At 50.6% G+C, this 22,772-nt stretch overlaps 1 protein-coding gene across 6 annotated transcripts in view; it reads left to right on the top strand.

Annotated features, from left to right (window-relative positions):
- Positions 1–22,772, top strand: part of col16a1 (collagen, type XVI, alpha 1) — a 57,344-nt gene that overhangs the window by 7,873 nt on the left and 26,699 nt on the right. For 5 of the 6 annotated variants that reach the window (XM_015348470.2, XM_015348469.2, XM_015348467.2 and 2 more), the window contains exons 4-34: positions 154–271; positions 3,611–3,734; positions 3,856–4,140; positions 4,255–4,335; positions 4,687–4,824; positions 7,942–7,974; positions 9,336–9,371; positions 9,732–9,758; positions 9,970–10,032; positions 10,954–10,995; positions 11,224–11,268; positions 11,677–11,718; positions 11,907–11,969; positions 13,399–13,443; positions 13,824–13,919; positions 14,559–14,597; positions 15,132–15,176; positions 15,564–15,599; positions 16,212–16,334; positions 16,760–16,795; positions 17,095–17,130; positions 17,385–17,477; positions 18,250–18,294; positions 18,639–18,674; positions 19,141–19,194; positions 19,428–19,481; positions 19,697–19,828; positions 21,303–21,338; positions 21,760–21,867; positions 22,190–22,312; positions 22,658–22,711. In XM_015348470.2, coding sequence (XP_015203956.2) covers positions 154–271; positions 3,611–3,734; positions 3,856–4,140; positions 4,255–4,335; positions 4,687–4,824; positions 7,942–7,974; positions 9,336–9,371; positions 9,732–9,758; positions 9,970–10,032; positions 10,954–10,995; positions 11,224–11,268; positions 11,677–11,718; positions 11,907–11,969; positions 13,399–13,443; positions 13,824–13,919; positions 14,559–14,597; positions 15,132–15,176; positions 15,564–15,599; positions 16,212–16,334; positions 16,760–16,795; positions 17,095–17,130; positions 17,385–17,477; positions 18,250–18,294; positions 18,639–18,674; positions 19,141–19,194; positions 19,428–19,481; positions 19,697–19,828; positions 21,303–21,338; positions 21,760–21,867; positions 22,190–22,312; positions 22,658–22,711 — 2,288 coding nt within the window. The remainder of the gene's footprint in view (positions 1–153; positions 272–3,610; positions 3,735–3,855; positions 4,141–4,254; positions 4,336–4,686; positions 4,825–7,941; positions 7,975–9,335; positions 9,372–9,731; positions 9,759–9,969; positions 10,033–10,953; positions 10,996–11,223; positions 11,269–11,676; positions 11,719–11,906; positions 11,970–13,398; positions 13,444–13,823; positions 13,920–14,558; positions 14,598–15,131; positions 15,177–15,563; positions 15,600–16,211; positions 16,335–16,759; positions 16,796–17,094; positions 17,131–17,384; positions 17,478–18,249; positions 18,295–18,638; positions 18,675–19,140; positions 19,195–19,427; positions 19,482–19,696; positions 19,829–21,302; positions 21,339–21,759; positions 21,868–22,189; positions 22,313–22,657; positions 22,712–22,772) is intronic. The other variant, XM_015348468.2, reaches the window with a different exon arrangement.

Below are 22,772 nucleotides of genomic sequence, written 5' to 3'. Positions count from 1 at the left end.
ATCTTTTACAGCAAACTAGATTAATGAAGCTCAGAGGCTGAAGAGGGAGCTAAGCGGCCAGAGCTGTGCTGGAGATTAATACAGTAGAACTTGTTATCAATAAAGCGTCTCTTCAGAAGATGATTGATGTCCCTGGCTTCTCTCTCTGTTCAGGTTTCAATCTGGTGAGGAAGTTTGGGCTGCTGAAGGCCCCTGAGGTGAAGAAGATCCGGAATCCCAGAGGCCCAATCATCCTGAGGCTGGGAAACCTGCCTCTGATCCGGCCCACTGAGTAAGACTGCCTCTGATCTGTCCTACTGAGTAAGACTGCCTCTCTCTGCCTCTGATCAGCCCCACTGAGTAAGACTGGCTCTGTCTGCCTCTGATCGGGCCCAATGAGTAAGACTGCCTCTCTCTGCCTCTGATCAGGCCTACTGAGTAAGACTGCCTCTCTCTGGCTCTGATCAGGCCCAATGAGTAAGACTGCCTCTCTCTGGCTCTGATCTGGCCCACTGAGTAAGACTGCCTCTCTCTGGCTCTGATCGGGCCTACTGAGTAAGACTGCCTCTCTCTGCCTCTGATCAGGCCTACTGAGTAAGACTGCCTCTCTCTGGCTCTGATCTGGCCCACTGAGTAAGACTGCCTCTCTCTGGCTCTGATCTGGCCCACTGAGTAAGACTGCCTCTCTCTGCCTCTGATCAGGCCTAACTGCCCTCTAGTGCACAGTCACCAGATAGCAGTGTCTGCTTACAGAGAGGTAAAAGGTAGGAAAGTGTTTGATCGGCAGAGGCAGTATGTAAGGGCTGCTGTCTTCTGTGATTCAGTGGCCAGTTCTGGGACTGTACTGCTTTGGGCAGAAACTGCTCCAGGCTTGTTCTGCTCTCTTCCATTGCCTCTGGCTCTGGGAGTTGTGGTAAAAGTCTAGCAAACTGCAGCTGTTTATGGAGTTTTCCCTATAAAAATACAGTTGCTGCATTTCTTTTCAATACGAAAAAAAATCATCAGTGTTATAAAATTATAAAGCTTGGTGTGTTTGATATGGATGTGTAATCTACGATTCTGAAAGATGTATGGTACACCTCTGAAGAGTGGAGCTTTTTGATTTGACTCCCTGGTCTATATTCTCCTTATAATAACTCTAACTGCTCCGTGCTGATTGAATCTATTGATCGTTTGCAATGGCTTGCTATTTGTAGATGATTACCTCTTTCCCCCTAATTAAGTAAAAAAGTGGTTCCATTTATTAGTTATTGACAAAACACCCTGTTAAAGATCGATCCTCAGAAATGTGATCCGGCTACACAATCTGAGGAAATAAAAGAACTAACTAAAAGACATCATACCTCCATCTGTCTTCTGATTTGAGGTAGATTAAAAGTTAATTGTTTTTGGTAAAGAGCCAGATGAACATGGCTTTCAGGATGCAGTTGGTTGACTTAACTTCTAGAATGAGTGCAGTGATGAATTGTGATCTTTGCTCAATGCAGTACAAGTGTCCTGCTTGTTGGCTGTCTGCCCTGAGCTCTTCTATTTTTGCTTGTTTCTCTCATTGGCTGGCTGGATATCAAAGCCATTCCAAAGCTGCTGTATCAGTTCGCACATCTGGATTTGAAGATGCAAAAAAACACCACATCTGGACTGAAAATTAATTTTTAAATGAGTATAATTTTTAAAATATAAATCCTTCTGCCCTCTTCATGGCCACCGCCTTCGCCTCCTCAGCCGTGTCGAGTGAATTCCTGACAACGGAGCTCTGGGTCATCATGGTGCTGCAGAGGCCTCTCCTGGAGGTCAAGCAGCTGTCCAGCACTGGAAGCGGAGGGGTTTGAAGGCTACAGAAGCAGGGACTTTCAGTTTAAGAACCGGATGGACAGCAGGGATGTATAAGCAGAGCAGCGTCTCGGGAGCACGCGGGACGTCTCCGAGCACTGCACACCGGAAAGGACAAAGGCAGAGGGGGCTCAGAGGGCAGAGCAGTCAGCTGAGGGAGGAGGGAGCTGCGCTGAGGTTCTGCAAGGTTCATCAGTGAACCTGTCCCTCTCCTTGCACACACGCGCACAGGCCCACACACCCCCCTCTCAGTCTGCTCACCAGAACAGCATGTGGTTTCCTCCCTGAAACTGGAGCTCCTGGTATTCAGAGTTTTTTTTTCTTTATCTTGTTTCTTTTTCCAGTGAATGCTTCTGCTATTAATTTAATATCCCAGAAGCTCAGGGCAAGGTCAGGAGCTTGGCTCTGAGAATTTGCAGTTTGTCTCCTAATGGTTTTATCACAAGTCAGGGAGGTCAGTGCGTCGCAGGGATTTCGCGCCACGTGTGGAACTGGGACAGAGCCCCCCACGCCTCCCCTCTCCTCGTCTCCCCCTTCCTCTCGCAGTCAAACCCATTATTCAGGAATTAGCCGGTCGTTTGCAGTTTCCGTTTCCCATTGGAATTCGGTAAGAATGAGTTCACTCTCTCCAGCTCCTCCAGCAAATTCGAACATCAGCACCAGAAGGAATGCGGAATTATTTTAACACCAAGGAACAAGAACACCTGCCCACGTCATCCCTGCGTTTTTTTTCACCTGTATATTTTGCAGTTCATTTTGAAGTATGAAAGATCCCGTAACAACAATGATAAACTTTAATATGGCACCGTTAACAGTAATTGTTTCAAAGCACTGTTGTTTCTGTATGTGTGCAGAGCATTTGTTTTCAAAAAAACTAGAGAATACCCACAGAAAACCAAAATACTGTACTTCTATCCTGAATTCGGTGTTTAAATGGCATAAAAATCTCCATCTCTCTGAGCAGTTCTCTCTAATGTGTGAGCCCCCTCTGACCACGATACTCTTGCCTTTGTGAAAACGAGATCTCTGGACTTTGCTCACCTGTTTGGGGATAGAGATCATTCTCTGCTTGGCCCTTTGCTTTTGTGCACAGCAAGTTGGAACAGGACTCCCTCTGGCCTCTTGCTGTCTGTGTGTATCTTGGGCAACGAAGAGGAAAGTGCTCTTTGTTTAGACTGGATTGTGTCTGTGAAGGCTGTGCCGGGCAGCTGCGCTCTTCATTTCCTCTGCACCGGCTCTCCAGCGTGATAAATCACTGCCTTGCAGGCCCAGACTAGTCCCACACATACAGACTCTTACCTGAGCCTACAAGCTGAGGTGCCTTTGAAAGCCAGTCTTCCTGAACGCTTGTTTCTTGTTGCTTGTCTAGGTTAAATGTAAACAGATAATCTTTTGGGTAAAACATGCAGTATCTGTGTGGTTTCATGTTTTCCTGGCTTGGCATGGATCTCCACTAATTTTTCCCAATGTCTTTTACAGTTGTTCATAATTTGGGTTTTAGTAAGTCACCAGTAGATCACTAGTATGGCACTAATAATTTACTAATATGTCACCAGTAGTTCACTAATATATCACTGAGTAGTTTGCTAGTCAGTCACCAGCAGCTCATGAGTACTTCTTTAGTAGTTTATTAGTCACCAGTAGATCACTAGAATGTGACCAGCAGCTCACGAGCTCATCATTAGTAGTTCACCGTCATTAGCAGTTCACTAGCCAGTCTCCAGTACACCAGTGTAATAGTGTATCATTAACAGTTCACTATCATTAGCAGTTCACTTGTCTGTGTGTCTCTTGCCCCCAGACAGGTGTTCCCCCGTGGACTGCCGGAGGAGTTCACACTGGTCATCACTCTGCTGCTGAAGAAGAAGACAGCAAGAGAAAACGTCTACCTCTTCCAGATCTCCGACCCCCAGGGGTACCCGCAGGTACAGCTCGGGGCAAAGCTCAGGACAGGCACGGCTGCGAGCCTCCTCTTCGGCCACGGGGGGGTCCCGCTGTCTCTCTGCGCTTCTCAGCTCTGCCCTCGCACCCCGTCTCTCCGGGCAGCTCTCTCTGGACCTGAACGGGCCGGACCGGACCCTGTCCCTGCGGGCACAGGCGCGGGAGCACCAGGGGGACGGGTTCGTGGGCTGCACGTTCAGCGGCGAGGGTGTGGCCTCGCTCTTCAACTTCCGCTGGCACAAGGTGGCCCTGAGCGTCCGGGCCGGCGCCGCCGCCCTCTATGTGGACTGCAGCTCCATCGAGACCAAGCCCCTGGACGACAGGCGGGTGGTGGAGCCTCACGGACACACCCTCCTGGGGATCCGCGCCTCTGACGGGGCAGCGGCAGAGGTGGGTCTGGGGGTCAGACAGCTGACTGTCCACTGGGCTGTAGAGGGGATACAGACGGGGCTGTGTGTGGCGCAGTCCTGAACCCTCTCTCACTCTCTCTCACTCCCCCTGTAGTTTGATATCCAGCAGATGACGGTGTACTGTCACCCTGGCCTGGCCATCCAGGAGTCGTGCTGTGAGATTCCTGGCGCTCGGGTAAGAGGTGCTGCACGCAGATCCCAGGAAACCAAGTCTTCCTTCCGATTCCCTGTTCCCCATTCCCGTTCCCCATTCCCAGCCTCGGCGTGTTCCAGAGCTGTGCTGCAGGACAGCAAGAGCTCCAGCTGTGCAGGTCCTGTGACTGCACCCCAGTGAGTGGCCGTTGCGGGAGACACACTGCTGTGCTTCTGCAGTCCTGCTCGTTGTCATCTCTGAGCTTGCTGTTGCCGGATAATTGTCGACTGCGGACTCGACTGCTCCAGCTGTGGAGCGGATTTGCAGATGCTGGAAGAAAGAGGAATATCGTCTGAAGGGTGGGTATGGTGACCCCATGTCTGTCCCTGGCAGTGCCCCCCTGACACCCCAAAAAGCCGGCGTGCCGCAGAGAGCAGCCCGCGGTCCAACCTGGTGGAGGTGGTGCCACAGCCGGAGGGCAAGGTGTACACACGCTGCTTCTGTCTAGAGGAGGGGCCCGGGGACACACAGGTGAGCCTGGGCAGCGCAGGGGGGCTGTGTCACTGGGGGAGTGGGGTGTAGTTGCGGGTGTGGGGAGCAGTGGGGTGTAGTTGCAGGTGTGGGGGAGCAGTAGGGCGTAGTTGCGGGTGTGGGGGAGCTATGGGAATGTGGGGTGTACTGGGTTGTACAACGGCCCTCCCTAGATAATAGTCCTGCAGATGTTGGTGTATTTTTAGTGCTGTGATTATAGTTTTTTACTCAAATATTCAATAAGGAAGTTCAGTAAAAATAATAATTGTTTTAAGAAAAAAGCTTAGATTCAAAAATACTGTTGACATATAAACAAGAAAGAAAACGATCCAGTGGAAGTTTCAGGAGGCGTGTCAGGAATGCTGTGTCCCTGAGGTATTCCCTGGGGAGAGATCTGGATTGGGAGAGCAGGGGGGTGACGGACGGGGAGCAGGACAGGTCAGGGTGCACGAGGGGCGAGGGGGGCGCAGACGGGGCTTACTGACACGTTACATGTGACACGTTACATACACGCTAATATACAGGACATCCGAACATGTAGGAGCACCTAGGGTTTTAGAAGCATTTTCGTGTTGTGGCTTCTCAAAGACTGTGTATTTCATACAGCTGCACTGATGAGGGTTTAATTCTGTCCATGTGCACCATCGCTGATCACGCTTACTGGGAATACTGGGAGCTGATGGGCACTACTGTACAGCGGCTCTGTCCCAGACAGGGTTTGGGGACCACCAGGCGCACCTGTCCCTCCTGAAGCGGGGTCCCGTACCCCGTCTTTTCCGCTAAGCTCCTGCTCGGACAGCTCCTCTGCTCCTTCAGAAGCGCCCACGTCAGCTTGACCTCCCAGCTCGGCTCTCCCATCGGAAAGGAAGAAATGCCTTTTCCTTCCCTGCCAGGACGGCTTGTTCCTTTTTCTTTTTTTGCCTTTTCCGGGACTGTGGCGATGTTGGGATTTCTGGCTCTGGCAGTGCTGTTCTCCCAGGCTGAAGCACTCGATACAAGTCTTTCCAGCCCAGTCCTCTGGCTCTGCCAGATCTGCATGCAGCAGGATTTTGGGAATGAGCTGCGACAGACATAAGAGGAACTCTCTAAGGAGCCAGATTTTATTTTCCCCATTTTCCAGAAACCTTTGGAAGTTTTTTTTTCTTGCTTTTGCCCTGTCTGCTTTATCTGAGGCTCTCTGTCTGTGTGTTTTCTGGGCTGCATCACTCACTCCTTCCTGTTTTCCCTGATGCTCTGCTGGGGACTTGTGGTTCTGAGCTGGCTGAAGGATTGTTGGAGCGTTCCTGTGCTTCAGATGAGCGCTATTGTTTCCCCTGCAGCTGCTGAGGCGAGCGCAGGCCGGCGCTGCGAGAGAGTTTATCCGCAGACAGACGGGCCCTGATGTAAATCCATTCAATATGTGCAGCACACCACTAACCACATGATAATCTCTCATGAGCCGCCTGCAAAGTTTAACCCTCACAGAGCACCGAAGAGTGCAAGGCCCCTTTCGCTGACAACATGATCTTCTTCATCCTCAGAGAAATTAATGTACTGTAGCATGCACTTGATAAAGGTACCGCAATCTAAAAATAACATGCTCTTCTCTTTTCATCTTCTAATAATTCCTGAGGGAATTTAGAGAATTCAGAATGGTTTACGCAATCTGACTTTTTAACGTTCTTATATTATCTTTTCCTCCACCTTTTTAATGCTTAAAAAATGACATACATCCCTCGATTCATTTTCTCTGTGGCGAAGCGTGTGTAATACCTGCTCCTCAGTATCCGTTTCCGTCCCGGTTCCGGAGAGATTTCCGTTGCAGCGATGGTGTGGCCTGGCCACAGATCCCCCTGGTGCTTGCAGACCAGCGAGGATTTTCTAGCTCTCCATGTGCTGTAGTCCTTTGATGATTCAGTATTGCGGACTGCTGCTCCCATTTCTGTTACCTGCCTTCTGCTTTAGCTTTTCATCGCACCTGTATTAATGAGTAATGACTGACTGTCCTCTTCCTGGGCGGTTACCCAGGGCAGACTGGCTGTCTGCACGTTAAGCTGTTATGTGTGTGTTGCCATCCTGCACGCAGGGCACAGTGCCCTCTGGCAGCCCGGGGGGTGTCAGGGCAGGGGGCCCGCTTGCAGCCCGAGCTGGCACTGCTCCATACGCCACTGCAAGCGTGCACAGCAGGGCCAGAGCGCGCCCGCTGGCGGCAGCCATGTGACCTGCCGGGAGCCGGAGGCTGGGAAGGCATGTGCGCACACGCTGGAAACTTAATCGCGCATCACACCTCCCGAGGAGAGCATTGTGTTTCTTCTCTGCCTCTGGACGTGGATTTCGTAATGCGAGCCAGCTGTGAGCCTGGTGTCTGCCCCGCTGTCAGTCTGCGCTCCCAGGTGCCTTGGTCGGAGCTCCAGAGTGGGATAACAGGCCCCTCCATGTGTGCTGGGCTCCGCCCTTCATTGTGGGGGCTGTCCCTGCCTCCCAGGATGCCACAGTGCTGGAGTGCAGGGTCAGCGTGGAGAACAGGAGCAGATCCCCTGGCCCTTCTCACACACGCCCACGCCTGCCCTGACTCTCCAGAGCACCTGGCCTACTCCGTTCTCATTCCATCTGTCCCTCTCCCTGCAGTCTCTCTCACTGCCCATCGTCCCCAGTCGCTGTCTCTCTCTCTCACTGCTGTCTCTCTCACTGCCCATCGTGCCCAGTCGCTGTCTCTCTCACTGCCTGTCGTCCCCAGTCGCTGTCTCTCTCTCTCACTGCTGTCTCACTCCCTCACTGTCTCACTCAGTCATTGCCTCAATCGCTGTCTCATTCATTGTCTCGCCCTCTGACTGCCTCAGACCACTGAGGTGGGTGGAAATGTGTTTGGCCCACTGGCCAGTAAGGTAGCTAGAGCAGAGCAGCTGGTTGGTCAGTCAGTGGTCAGTTGGCAGCTGACCTGGGTGAGAGTTTAGTTCCAGAGAAGGTGTGGATGCTCGGGGGTGGGGCGATGTGACTGTGGACCGGGGAGGTGGCCGGTGCCGGATTGCTCAGGGTCTGTAGTCAACGGGCTCCTTACAGATTGCGATGGCCAGTATTCTGCCACAGCGGGACTGACGGTGCGCTGTGTTCTTTTCTCGTCCTTCTGACGGCGCCCAGGTTCAATCAGGGACGCAGGATGCGGGAGACAAAGTAAGTGGCAAGACTCTTCCGGCTGGTCTAACCGCATCAGGGGTTTCTCGTCCCGGGAAAAATCCAAAATACTTTTGGCACTTTTTCCTGGTCTTCTGCAAACCAGGGGAAGCCAGTGTGAACCCCCTTTCAAGCAATGGGGGTGCAGGAGCCCTGTTCAGTGAGCTGAATGGCCAAGACGCCCGAGCTCTCCTGTGTCGGGGGACGGAGTGGCGACAGCGCGTCGTCACAGGCAGACGTGAGAAAAGAGCGCAGCGGTAGAGGCGAAGCACACGCCACCAGGCACGTTCCTGCTGCACCGCTGTGATTTAGAGGATCCATAGGAAAATGAGTTCAGCTTGTAGGAAACAGTGAGCAAGCAGAGAGCCTGCCAGACACTCACAGAACGCCCGAGAAGCCGAGAGCTTGAAAACCTGAAACGTCTTTTCTAAAAACAGCTTGAGGTTGCTCCAGTGTGACTTGACACAAGCTCTCTGGGTGGCTGAAACTTTTTTTGTTAATTGCATTTTTTTTCCTTTTCACCAATGATGCATATGTAGAAGTGATTATGAAGTTCCTGTTCCCACATGGAGGATTGGAATTGTCTTTAGTTTTTTGCTGCAGGGAGTCTTCTGCTGCCATTGATCTCCGTCTCCAGTGAATCAGACAAAGTAATAGCAGATAATTCACCTCTCATCCGCCGGTCTGCTCCCCCCGTCTCAAACTTTCAGCAGTGATGATGGAATTTGACTTGTGCTACAACCCCACCTGCTGGTCCTGAGCTGTAAATACACCTGCTGTTAACATGAAGCTCTGGAATCAGATCAGATCACTTTATTAGCCATGTACAATTTCTTGCATTAGGAATTCGTCTTTTTTTCTCATTCCTCAGCTTGCTCTCCATGAGACACACAGACAGGGAGAGAAGCTGGGGGTCAGAGGGCAGGGTACAGCACCCTTGGAGCAGGCTCTTAAGTACTCCAAAGTACTGAACCTTTTTAGCCCTGAACAGCGAAGACTACAAGGGCACTTGATTTAAGTACTCAAAATCTTCAAAGGCCCTGACAAAGACAAAGTCAACCCATCGGACTTCTTCAGAATGAACTGTGACACATGAACCGGAGGACACGAGGAAGCTAAGTGGATCCAAGAGTAGGAATCTCTTCCTTACACAAAGGGCTTATGGAACAGGATACCAGGATACCAGAACAGGATACGGAAACAGCTGGATGATATCCTTGGTTTTAATTAGCTCCTAGCTATCAAAGAAACTAAATGGGATTTGAAACCGTTCCTATGTTCTGTCTAGAGGTGTTAGATTTGTGACTTGGGATGTCTGGGGAAATGTGAGTGAAAGGTGTGTTTTCTGTTTTGTTCCTCAGTGTGCCCCTTGTGTCCAGGTGAACCAGGAGCAGAGAGTGAGTACAGCCCTGCAGCACTGCTCTAACTGAAGCAGGCAGTGTGATCCGATTCTGTGAAATAATTAACCTTCTTTCAATCTATTCTAGGGTTCAGCTGTTCACAGTGTTTTTGCTTTATTAAGTATGTACTGTTTAGCTGTAGAATACTGCAGATCTTTTAAGTTAAAGCCTATGATATTCCCTTCTTGATCTGGTTTTCTTATGGAAGGTTGTTAATGCAAGATGATGCCAGAAATTAGATCCATTTTTGCAGTGTACCCTTGTCCCCAAAAGCAGCGTGAGGATGTGCTGGTCTGGGGGTTCCTCTGTCCAGCACCGTTGCCTGCTGCTGTCTGACTCTTTCTCTCTCTCTTTCAGGACGAGAGCGCTCCCTACAGGATCCAGGCCAGTCTGACAGCCGCTGCACCGCACACAGAGCAATAATGTTGAATTCGTCTCCTAATACCGAGACTGACTAAAACAAAAGATTTGTTTTGTAGACGTGTTGTATCTGTCTGTCGTGGTTTCTCCCTGCCTGGCTGTGACCACTGAGACCTGTGTGTCCAGGGGCTTGTCTGGCCGGCAGTGACCGTGACGCTCCGTGTCTGTGTTACAGGCTGAGAAAGGAGACCGGGGAGCTCCAGGGTTTCACGGCTCAAAAGGAGAGAAAGGAGAACGGGTACGAGAAACTGGGCTGTTCAGACTTGTTTGTGCGCAAGAGCTCATTTTCCAGTACAGAAGTATAGTCTGTTTTGGATCCAGGCGACACTGAGTGTACTGCCTTCTCCTCTCTAGACAGTGTTGCGTGCAGGCTTGTCATAAAGACATCATCAACTGGCTTCAATACACCAGGGTCTCAACATTCACGAGGATTTGATGCAGAGAACAGTCAATAGCCAAATTCCCATATAACCCAGTCCACCCCATACCATCACATAATGTACTACAGTATACAGTCTGTGTGGATAAAAGACATAGGTAACCCTCCCTTATATGATAATTAAAGTATTAATGCATTGGCTTTAATTTCATTAACATAATATTGATCAACTAAAAGAAACGAGTAATCATGCTGTGGCTTCTTGGGCAGGTGGCAGGGAGAGGCCCACTTAGCTACTGGACTCGTCTCTCCATCCTAGCCCCTTGTGCCACTGATTTGAAAGGTGCCGTTAATAAGCTTCAGCTCAGTTTCACCTCTCTGTGTTCTACTATCTCCAAATTTGTAAAAGATTTTGAGACCCTACTGTTTTTCAAAACCCAGCTGCTGGAATCTTAACCTGATCCATGTCCCACATGACATATCACTCCTGGTCTAGCCTCCCTGCATTTGTTCCCGGTGTTACAATACATAGGATTGATTTGTTGCTTTGGCTGCAAGGCACTTTGAGAAACTTGACATTTGACATAAAATCATTATGACCTGAACCCTAACATAAGGAAATGACAAGCTGAATTAATATGACTATGCCTGATGTGTTTGGATTTTTAAACAGACATTAAAGTCACCTAAATTATTTCTCCACATTACATGACCTGTATGTTGTTGTATCTGAAAGGGTAGATTGTTTTTGACATTTTGCTACTTTCCTTTTCTAATCAGGGTGCAGACTGTGTGGGAACTGAGGCTGGTTTCTCAGGCTCTGTAAGTACACGCAGTCCTTGTTTCTTCCTGAATGCGTCCGTCCTCGATACCATTGGAAAGTGAGGGAGAAGGGCACCCAAGGAAAGGCAGGTCTGCTGCCAGTCCTGTGTGGCAGTGCTCTCTGCCTTTGCTGCAATGTGGACATGCAGGCTGAAATGCGTCCTGGACAGCTCAGCTTGCCGTAGTTTGTCTGCTCGGAGTGAGCTGTCACCCCTGTTTCTCTTGCAGTGTTCGGAGGGACCCAAGGGAGAGAAGGGAGCGAAGGGCGAAGTGGTGAGTCACCCTGCTCTCTGTGCACTGAGAAACACCCAGAAATCTCTTCTCACCCCGGTGTAGTGGCGGTCCAGCACCCTCACTCCTGGTCCTGGGGGGCTGCAGTCCACCAGGGTTCACAGGGGACATCTAGACCTCACGGATTGCAGAACTGGAAACAGGTCACTAGCCAGTTAGGTGACCAGATGGTTCCAGTCAGGTCATTAGGGGTCCCCTTGGCCCTCTGGGACCAGGAGTGAATACGAGTGCTCGGGCCAGCTGTTCTCGGACATGGGTTCGAGACCCGAGGAGACAGTTTTGCAGTTGCAGGGAGTCGCGCTCTCCTTCTGTGTTCCTTGATCGTTACCTGAAGGGCAGGACCTGAGACTGGGATCATACTGAGATTCTTCCTCTTTGACTGTTTCTCAGGGTCCTGCTGGGATTGGGGCACCAGGATTCAAGGGCTCTAAGGTAGACAGCACGGCTCTCCCTCTCCTTGATGAAGACCTGGATACTGCATGTGAAGAGATGCATGTTACAGATTCCCCCCACCTCTCGCTGATAATAAGCCCTGGGGATGTCAGAATACTGCTGGTTTGCGGCGTGTGTCTTGACCGTGCTCATCTCTCTCCTCTTCCCTCATTCCCTCTGTGCTTCAGGGGGAGAAAGGCAATAAAGGGGATGGGGGCCAGCAGGGTGTGGCGGGGACCCCAGGGAAGGACGTGAGTATCCCCGACTTTCTCTGCTTTTCATCAAGCCATCTCACTCAGGCATCTTGCACCTTTCCCACTGCCTGGAGAGGCATGTACCCACTCCGCCACACAGCTAGCACAGGCTTCTGGGCTACTGGGCCCAAACAGAAGGCAGGAGGCTGGAGGACAGATAGGTCCTGTAGATGGACAGACGGAGGATTGATCTTCTGCTGAACAGAGAAGAAACGGCCCAAAAGAATATTTAGGATGCTGATGCTTTAATTCCTAGATCATCTGGGGGACAGATCGGGGCCTGGCGTGGGCTTCATTCCAAGCCCGCCCCGAGGCACTGGGACTTTTCTGCGTAGCCCAGCTCTCAAGTCCAGCAGCACTCCTGCCTCTGGCTTGTGGTCGGTCGTTCAGTGCTCTGCAGGTCAGGCTCTGGCGTGAAGCCCTCCTCACTGCAGGATCCGCCTGATGCCATATCGATTGAGACAGAGTAGCTGAGCTTCGGTAAATCAATGGAAATGCATTGACTGTGCAAATAAAAAAAAAGTTAGCTTATTAAAGGAGATTGAAGCTGTTTAATCTTTTCAAGCACTTGGCCATAAAGGCAAGGTTACAGCTGAAACTGAAATAATGAAATTCTTGTGCCTTGTAGTGATTTTGCTTGTGTTCAGATGATGTATCTGAATGAAGTAGTTTTTAAAACATGTAGATCAGGGAGTTTCTCTGCATTTTGAGCTGATTTCTGTGTTTGCACAAGTAGTATATTATATGTGAACGATTTACAGCATCTGCTTTGATAAAGAATAATACACAGTAGTCTAGCGATCAGTGGGTTTAGCTTCATAATATCGTCATTCATTCCGCACTTCATTTAAACTTTCCAGTGCCGAGGGGTGTGTGTGTGCAGTGGGGTTCAGGGGTGCTGTGGGGTGTGTGTGTGCAGTAGGGTTCAGGGGAGCTGAGGGGTGTGTGTGTGCAGTGGGGTTCAGGGGTGCTGAGGGAGGGGGGTGGAGTGGGGTTCAGGGGTGCCGAGGGGTGTGTGTGTAGTGGGGAGTTCTGGGGTGCTGGGGGGGTGCACTGGGGTTCAGGGGTGCTGAGGGGGGTGTGTGTGCAGTGGGGTGCAGGGGTGCTGAGGGGTGTGTGTGCAGTGGGGTTCAGGGTTGCTGTGGGGTGTGTGTGCAGTAGGGTTCAGGGGTGCTGAGGGAGGGGGGTGGAGTGGGGTTCAGGGGTGCCGAGGGGTGTGTGTGTAGTGGGGAGTTCTGGGGTGCTGGGGGGGTGCACTGGGGTTCAGGGGTGCTGAGGGGGGTGTGTGTGCAGTGGGGTGCAGGGGTGCTGAGGGGGGTGTGTGTGCAGTGGGGTGCAGGGGTGCTGAGGGGGGTGTGTGTGTGTGTGCAGTGGGGTGCAGGGGTGTTGATGTTCCTAATCCCAGTGCCCTCTCTCCTCACCACAGGGCCGGCCGGGGGAGGTCTGCGTGGTTGGTCCCAAAGGTCAAAAAGTAAGACTGCAGTATCTGTTTATGTCCTTTTTCAGTTCAACAATAATAAATGCAGTGGCCCTCAAATTCAAATACCGTCAATCTATATCCGGGGGCAAGAGTTTGCAGGACTGACGTTTTCTGTTGTCCATTTCCCTCTCTGCTGGTGATTTCGATTAAGATTTCCACTTCAGGGTCATGGAGCTGTGTGTTTGGCTCCCTGTCAGAGACGGGACCTCCGGGTTTTTAGCTGTGCTCCTGACACCGTGAAGAGGTGCCTGTCCGGAGGTCCCTTGCCTGGCTCAGCTCCTCATACACTCTCACCCCAGTTACCTGCAGCCCCGCTGCCCCTGTGAGTGCCTGCTTCTCGATCTGTCTCACTGCGCCTCTGCTGTCTGCAGGGTCAGCCGGGGCCTGTGGGGCCAGAGGGGCTGGTGGGGGAGCCGGGGCCACCTGGTGTCCCAGGGCTGGCCGGAATTGGGGTGCCTGGACCGCCGGTGAGTGACATGAGGCATGAACCTCTTTCTTCAGGTACAGTAAGGATCTGACCTGTCGGGAATATTCTCCAGCTGGAACCAGAGATCCCCCAAAAAACTAAGGATTAATTCAAACCCCTCCAGAATGAAGCTTTACAGTTTTAATCCCACGAATAGCAAAGTTCTTCAGTCCTAATGAACAGAAAGGCTGCATGAAGAAGACTGGTGTATACCTGTAGCCTTTTAATAATGCTTCTGCTGCTCTTGAAGGATAATAAAAGCATATCCCAGGATCTCATCTGTTTCTTCAAAGAAGCCAGGTTGTAAAGTTTATTCCCCACTTCCCTTTCGTACACTTTTATCACCTTTTAATTTAGTGTTCAAATATCTAGGTGTACACCTGCACTTTCTTCGCTGAATCTACTTTTTCGGATGCAGTTCATCCAGGGTATGAATAAATGTACATTAAAAGTGCAACGGAAAGTCTGGTTTACCTAGTCAGCAGACTGTTTGAAGTTACAACCCTGCAGCAACTCTTTTCTTTAAGCTACAGCTTCAAAATGCGTTGTTTTTTTTATTCTAAAGCCAAGAACGGTCCCACTTCAATAACAGTTTACAGAGTCGTTTCCTGCCGGTGATGTGAGTGTGCTTTGTTCACAGGGCACCCCTGGAGGGCCTCCCGGAGGGAAAGGAGACAAGGTGTGATCGATCGCCCTTCACTTCAAGCACACATTACAGATTGCACAGCAGACAGGCCTCCTGCTGACTGTGCACCTGAAACTCTGGTCAGGGATCAGGGTTCTGCACCGGAGGGTTGTGAGTTCAGATCCCAGACGGGACACTGCTGTTGTACCCTCGAGCAAGGATAGCTCAGGCACACGCCCTGCAATCTCAGCTCGTACTCTCCAGAAATTTGTTCTCAGTAGACCGTCTGGTTAAATCAAGGATTAAATTAAATAATGTGACCTACTGTATATCAGGCAAGCAGTGAGTTTTGTCATTAATGTCAAAGTGATTAGAGGATCATGAATGAAATTTACACGGTTAAAGCTGATCCTACTGTGTGGGGGCAGAGCTTTGCAACTGTTCTGCTATCATAGGATTTTAATAAAAACTTCCAAATGTCGGTACTGTAAACCTTCCTTGCACACAATGTTAATAATGTAAAGTCAACAGACTCCTGGTCAAGAAGCTCTTTGCCTTCTGCAGTAATGTCATGCATTTCTTTTCCAGGGGGATTCTGGGATGCCTGGTCAAGAGGGTCAGCCTGGGGATCCTGTAAGTAATCGCGGTCATGGGCTCCCAACATCTCTGACATCGCTTCTGACATCCATGTCCATGTGACCTTCCTCAAGTCATGTCATCTGCTAACCTCGGTCTAATAGATCATCTTTCTTTGACATTGAAACTTCCCGAAACTTCATGTTATGTTAAATCAGACAGGTAGCATGTTCCAACATTTCAGTGAGTTCATCCGAAGTACCATATACGTATTTATCAGAACCTCACCAATCAGCCAATCAGAATGGGTCCTCTGCAAGTGGGAGGGGACAAGACTGGGAAGGTCACACCCAGCCAATAGTGAGGGAGGTATTTGTATTTGTATTTTGGGAGGGAAGTAGGTTGTTGCACACATTTGATTTTGTGAATATTTGTTTTCTTCAGGGGCCCAGGGGACCAGGGGGTCCTAAGGGAGAGAAGGTAAGGGCTCACTCAAACACTCTTTATCTTTCCTATTACAGGACTAGGCTGCTCAGAGGCACATTCAGTCATAGTGCACCAGAACGCTCACCACACACCAGCTATCAGTGGGGAGGAGAGCAGAGTAATGAAGCCAGTTCAGAGATGGGGATTATTAGGAGGCCATGATTGGTAAGGGCCAATGGGAAATGTGGCCAAGACTCCGGGGTTACACCCCTACTCAGGACCTCGGTTTTACGTCTCATCCAAAGGACGGTGCCTGTTTACAGTATAGTGTCCCCATCACTGTACTGGGGCACTAGGACCCACACGGACCGCAGGGTGAGCGCCCCCTGCTGGCCCCACTGACGCCGCCTCCAGCAGCAGCCTTAGATACCCGTGTGTTAGTAGCCCAGCGGGGCCCTGTTCCCCCGTCCGGCTGCTCAGACGTGCAGGGCTGGAGGCGTGGAGGAGGCAGAGGACCTGCTGCTGGCTGAGTGCTGAGTGCTGCATCGCCAGGTTCTGAAGGGGGCAGTGTCCCCCTCGGCTGGGGTGTGTGCAGCTCCAGTGCACCCCAAGCCCTGGGGTTGTTTCATGCACCTGCCCATGCCTTCTCTTCCCCGTCCATCTCAGGGGGACCCCTGTGAAGTGTGCCCCGTCTTGCCGGACGGCCTGGAGAACACCGTGGCCCTGCAGGGGAAGCCAGGCCCCAAGGGAGAGCCAGGGGCCCCGGGCGGAGGAGAGCCAGGGCTGCCGGTAAGCCCCCCTTCTCCGTTTCCCTCCTCTCTGCTGCAAGCCCGCCGCAGGGACGAGAGCCGAGCGGGAGAATCGCGCGCTTCGATTTCTTCCCTGTAGCAAAGCAGAAGGATGTCTCCACCTGCCTGGCCTCAATCAATATCTGCGGTTTCACACGAAGTCCAATAAAGATGCTTTTCACTACTTAACTGCCTCTATGACAGATACTGTATGTCTCATTACAGCTCTCAAGGAAAGTCTCTTCTGAGACTCCTGAGAAGGTTCAGCCGAGGAGCAGTTAGAAAACGTTTGTGTGCTTTAGTCTGTAATGATTTCCAGTGGCCGCCAGTGCATGCTCACAGCAAGAGAAAGAGCCCATGTGTGAGACTGACCAGGGGGCCAGTTAGAGCACTGTTAAAGATATCCATTCCTCTTTCCCTTTCCAGGGATCTCCTGGCCTCCAGGGAATCAAAGGCGATAAGGTAAGTTTCCTGGTTCAGGCCGGCATGTTGATGAGGTTTAGCCTGATGCCTTAAGAAAATGCACAAGCTCTGTGGCTCGCGGGAGACTTGAGAATTCCCCCTCCATATGGCATAAGGTATGATATAGGTAAAAACAACAAAATAAATGGATTTGTCTACAGTGATTGCATTTCTTATTTCCATCCAATTCTGCACTTCGAGTGGAATGTGTTGCGGTCTTGAAGACATGGCAGAATGGCTCCCATGGGCTTGGGTTCTCTCCCAGCTCCTTTCTCATCATCCTTATCTTTCCTTAACAGGGGGAGTCAGGATCCAGTGGGCTGAAGGGAGAGAAGGTGCGTATGCGAGGTTTAAACAGCTTGGTGTCTTAGGGGAGAATCTCAGAACGGTGATTTGCACACGCATGTTGAATTGCAGTTGTATAACACTCAGCACATGGAAGTGACTGCCCTACAGGATGCTTAGGACAAGATTCACTGAAGAACTGCTTCTCAAACTAAATTTAGGAAGATGCAGTTTTTTTTATTTGTGCATAAGGGATATTTCCAGGCTTGAATCTCTGACTGAGTTCACTTTTTTGTGTTCCCAGGGTGAATCATGTGAGCTCTGCCCAACGCTCGGCCAGCTGCCTGCCAACCTGATCAACGCGCAGGAGGCCAAACTGAATATGAAAGGCGAGCCGGTGAGTCCCTGGTCTCGGAGTTAGCGCCCCCTAGTGGATCCACACAGTCAGAGCAGTGGAACTTTATTGTTGCAGCCTGTACTGGTACTCAAGTACTCAAGGTCTGAATGTGAGTTTAGTGTGCATGTATTTAATACTTCAGGTGGTCACTGCGTCAGCATGCTTAGGCTGCAAAGGAACAAGTAAAAGGTTTATTCCATGCTGAAAAGAGAAGAAGAAAAACACAACGTTTCTGCCTTGGAGCCTTCCTCGGGTCACACCTGAATACGCTTTGTGACCATGAATGCTATTAATTTTTAAAAGGCCAATTCATTTTTGTTTGCAGTCCCATTTTTTTCCTGCAAATACGGATATAGACCATTCTTTATGTAAATAGCTGTTTTTTTATAGGTTCTTAGTTTCTTAATCTTCCTAACAACAGTAAATGTGTGCTTGCTGGCACCCTGTTTGTTAACTTAGTTAGTTCACTGGAACATCCCAGCTACAGCTTGGAAGAGGAGTCTCACTGACAAGTGAGGGCACATATACATACAAGTAGGCTACAGTTAACTCTGCAGCTGGGTGGCAGGTTTCCTGGTAATCTAACAAAATCACCACATATTTCCCATGTTCAGTTCTTGTGTTTTGTGTTTTACTTCACATGTCATAGTCACCAGCTTTGCTTTCTTTCGATTCTCCATCCAAATGAAAATGCATTTTCCTTCTGCCTGAGCTGGTTTAGCACACTGATCCTGTCCTGTGGTATAAAAGGAGGTAACATTGTGTTCTGCAGGGTGAGCCAGGAGCCACAGGTCTGTCAGGACAGAAAGGAGAAAAGGTGAGATGTTGTATCATTTCGAGATCCTTCCTGATGTGGTTTAGGAAGCGGGGTGCGTCCCAGCCAGCACTTTGGGGTCAAGAGGAACACTTGCTGCTAATGGAATGGGGGAATGGGTGCCCTCTTCTGCACTCGTGGAGTGAGACCACAGAGACTGGAGCGAGATGCATGACTCCTCCAGTGCCGGCTTGACCTCGGTTGTGGTTTAAGACGCGCGCAGTTGTTCTCAGGGGCACCCTGATGTGTAATGAGGGCCATGACCGTGCCTGATGGGCGGGGATGTGAGGCGTGGCAGGTGTTCTCGCTGACGGGTCAGACCCAAGCCCTCTGCCTCTGTGTTCCAGGGCCACACCGGCGAGCGAGGACCAGAGGGCAGAACGGTGAGCCGCCAGAGTCAACAAGGAGCCTTCGTGCTGTGTCGGCCGTAGGGAGAGCACTTTGTGCAGCTTGACACATGAAACGTTGCACAGACACATTGCATGTTCCTTCGTAAATCTTTTAGAGTTTATTCCTCGTTAGAAAATAACAATTCAGTCTTCTAACTTTGGAACATTAGGAGTTTGTAGTTCCTGCATCAGAAGACAAGTGGTAGGTTGAGTGAAACAGATGTTTTATGATTACAGCCCTAAGGAAATGAAGCAAGTCTTGTGTGGGAGGTCAGACAGGCTCCAGCTGTGTTAGTGGTTAGTGTTGGGTCACTTTGAATTGGGGCTTAAATTGACTGTGTAGTGACTCTTTTCTAGGCGTATTTAGATCTGCATGAGCAAAATCATTTAGTGCACTTGTCTGTACAGTTTTTCTACCCTGTAATTAAATGTTATTAAATGTTATTCGTTCCCGCTTCAGGGCAAGACAGGACAGCGTGGCCTGGGTGGCCGTGATGGAGAGAAGGGGGACAAGGTGAGGGCTGCAGGATGACTTCTGTTTGATCTCTGAGTCTGAGACGAGCTGGCTGGAAGCAGCCCGGCAGGTCCTGTGGCTTGGTCAAGCTATGGATCCAAGTCCAGTGAAGGAGCCGAGAGCTGGGCTCTTGCAGAGAGATTGTCTGCAAACCAGTCAGTACAACCACCTCTCGTAACACAAATGAAGAAACCGGGATGCGTGGTGGATGAGTCACTGTTTCTGTCTTTCAGGGTGATTCTGGAGTCCCAGGAATCAAGGGGGAGTCAGGCTTCAAGGGAGAGAAGGTGGGACTTGAGTGCCAACTGCTTTTTGTGTTTAGTATGATGCCACTGCTATAGTCTATAGACTCCTCCCCCATTTCTCCCTATTTTCCCCGACCTTCTGCACTGATCAAGCCCGATATTGAGTAGAGCAGGTGGTGTGCCCAGTCTGTGGCGCTCTTTCACACTGCGGCCGTCAGGAAGGGGCATTTCTGACCTGTGCTTCTCTTCTTGGACAGGGGGACTCCTGTGACCTGTGCCCAGCGCTGCCCGCAGAGGCTGGTGGCCCCCAGCCCACCATCAGACTGGCAGGCCTGCCTGGGGAGAGGGGTGAGCCCGGGACGCCAGGGATCGGAAAGCCAGGGGAGCCGGTAAGAAAGCGCTGGGATTTATGAGTGGGCGTGGCGAATGCTGGAGAGATCGCGTGACTCGTCAGTCAGAGTTTCATGCCGTGAGGTAGCAGTACTCACAGGCCGAGCTGCCTTCCGGTTTTCTGTCAATCCGAGCTGTTGATTACTTAATTGGACTCATCGTTGAGAAGATGGAGCCTGTGACCTATGACCTGTGACCTAGTATCAGTGCAGAAGGGAACAGGAAACTTCGAGTCAAGAGACGCGAGAACATGAGGCTTTTCCAGTGTCAGATCCATTGGCTCACTGCAAATTCCGAACCTGTTCTGACGCTTTATCTCAGGGCACTTTACAATAAACCAAAACTAAAGCATTTGACATACCTGAATGCAATAAACCCTTTTGAATTAAAAGAGAGAGTATAAAAATTAGTTTGAAGACAGAATGCGAAGGGGCTGACTGATGTGCTGGGTCCAGAATGGGCTGGGACGTCCCTCCTCGGTCTTGGAGCAATGGAAAGAAAGCGGATTCTCCCCGGCTCTGGGTGTGACGATGATGCTCATGCCCGTCACACCACACTGTCCCAGGGCAGTAAGGAAAACCCAAGTGCAGGCGGAGCAGGCAAGCACACAGTCCAGGGGAAGTTACAGAAAAGCTGCCAAAAAACAAGCAAGCAAATTCTTAACCAAGAGGTCCGTGGAACACAGCACACAAAACAAAACTCCAAGAATAAGCATCAAAGTTAATGCAAATACCGCAAACCTAAATAGCCAGCTCCCGGGGTGACAGGTGTGGCGATTGAGGCGCACAGGTGACGCACAGGTGGAACAGATCCTCTTCCAGTGCAAGTAGTCACAGCAACTGGCTGATTGGCAGGTCTAGCTGAGGCTCTGCCTGTTGACTTGGTGATCATCGCTCATCCTCCAGCTCTGCTGCGGGAGTGAGTGTGGGATGTCAGAGGCCAGAGAGCGCAAACAAACTGGGTGCACAGGGAGAAGGTGGTTCACTGGTGTAGTGAGGTGCACTTCACAGTCCTCTCTTAAGTCAACAGGAACTAAACCACTGATTATAGGCGTCATGACAGGTTTCTCTCCAAACCCCTTCACGAAAGGCAAAAAAAGCTTGCATTTTAAATATCTTACAAAGTTTCACAAAGCTATGATCTCACAGTCAATTGGTCGCATTCTCCCCCCTGTTCTTCTGGTTGATAACAGAGGTCTGCTCTTTTCTCAAACAAATCAGGCCGAGCGAAAGCTTCCGCTTCCTGGTTTTTCAACATCATCTGACCGGTTGTCTTCCTTCAGCTGGCCAGATTCCTGAGGACGGCAGGTCATTCCCCACAGTTTTCTGGGGGGGGGATGTGGTTCAGACAAGAATCGCCATGTTCATTTTGTCAGAAGGCCTCGTTCTGGCTGGCTTCATTCTCAAGGAAAGGGAAAGGGGCAGCTCTCTGTGTGTTTCTCTGTAACAGTCTCTCTTCGTCTCTGGCCTCTAGGGTCGGCCTGGCAGTCCTGGACTGAAAGGAGAGAAGGTAAGTGAAGAACACCCAAGGGCAATGCAGGGCTGGGAGAGGACAGTCTACCTGTTGACGTATGTCTAAATAACGGCCTTCATCCTCACACACAGTGCCTCACACACAGGAGGGGGGCACTGCCCCTGGGTGATGTGCAGCACTCTGCACTCTGATCAGGCCGAGAAACTGCATCACCAGTTGGAGGTGCAGGGAAGCCAGAGTGGACAAGCAGCCCTTGGATTATTGTTGACCTAGCAGATAGAACCTCAGTTTAACATCTCATCCAAAGGACAGCAATGCACATAATGATTTTGTGTATTTTTTAAACAAAAAAGAAGATTTTTTTATTTTTACCTATTAGTGTAAGAAACATTTTTTAGTTTTCCTGTTTGTTTCCTTAAACGTGGTGATTGACCACAGACGCTGGTTGTGTCCACAGGGAAACCAGGGGCTCCAGGGTGATCCGGGGACGGCGGGGTCTGCGGGGGTCCCAGGACTTTCAGGGGAACCCGGGAGGAGTGGCCTGCCAGGGCCCAAGGGGGAGAAGGTGAGGGACCCCTCTGTGGAACAGAAAGCACTGCCTGGCTACGTCACGGGTCCGACTGTCTGGGACACCAGCAGCCTACCAGCCCTTATAGTGCAGCTCATTGTGGACTTCAATGTCCATGTACTAAGAACGTGCCTCGCACAGAAGGTTTTTCACACAACAAATAAACATACATTTATCTTACTGAGCAGCTGAATGGCAAAGATTTTAGAGTGGATTCACGTCATCTCCGGTGTCGCGGGTACTGTTCTTCTGCCTGTGCTGACCTGTGCCCTCCACCATGCCATGTCACTGTGTGCATCTGTCTGCTCTCCCTGCACAGGGGGATGCCTGTGAGATGTGTCCATCACTGCCAGAGGGCCTGAAGGATACAGTGGGGATCCCGGGACACAAGGGCGAGAGGGGGGAGCCTGGACTCCCGGGGACAGGAATCCCTGGAAGACACGTGAGTCTGTCTCAGTTTTCCTCAGGAAAAGAGTGGAATGGGCTCTACTCCCTTGGTCGGGTGATTCTAGAGTGTCAGTTCATCGATTCAATCGGTTTCATCTTGCTCCACCTTCCTCAGTTGTCCTGTGGTTATCACATGATGTGCCCTCCTCTCCTCTTCCCACAAGCAGTAGCTAAGATACTGACGTGTTGCCAGTAACAGTATCCTTGCAATTTGGTTTATCCAAATTATGGTCCTGTTCTGCTTTCTCCCATAGTTTTTGGTTGTACTTTGTGTACCTATGTTCTCTACAAGCAGGAGTTGCTTTTTTAACTAAGAAACCTTTCCTTCTTGTCCTGGCAGGGTCAGCCTGGCCTCCCCGGAGCCACAGGGCCTCCTGGTCCCAAGGGCAGCCAGGTAGGAGAGAGCTCACCTGTCTCATGTGGCTTACAGAGAGCTCACCTGTCCGACAGGCATG

This window comes from Lepisosteus oculatus, chromosome 11 (assembly GCF_040954835.1).
Source record: "Lepisosteus oculatus isolate fLepOcu1 chromosome 11, fLepOcu1.hap2, whole genome shotgun sequence".
Lineage (NCBI taxonomy): Eukaryota > Metazoa > Chordata > Actinopteri > Semionotiformes > Lepisosteidae > Lepisosteus > Lepisosteus oculatus.
Note: the sequence above shows the minus strand (reverse complement) of the source record. Positions and strands in the feature narration are given on the sequence as shown.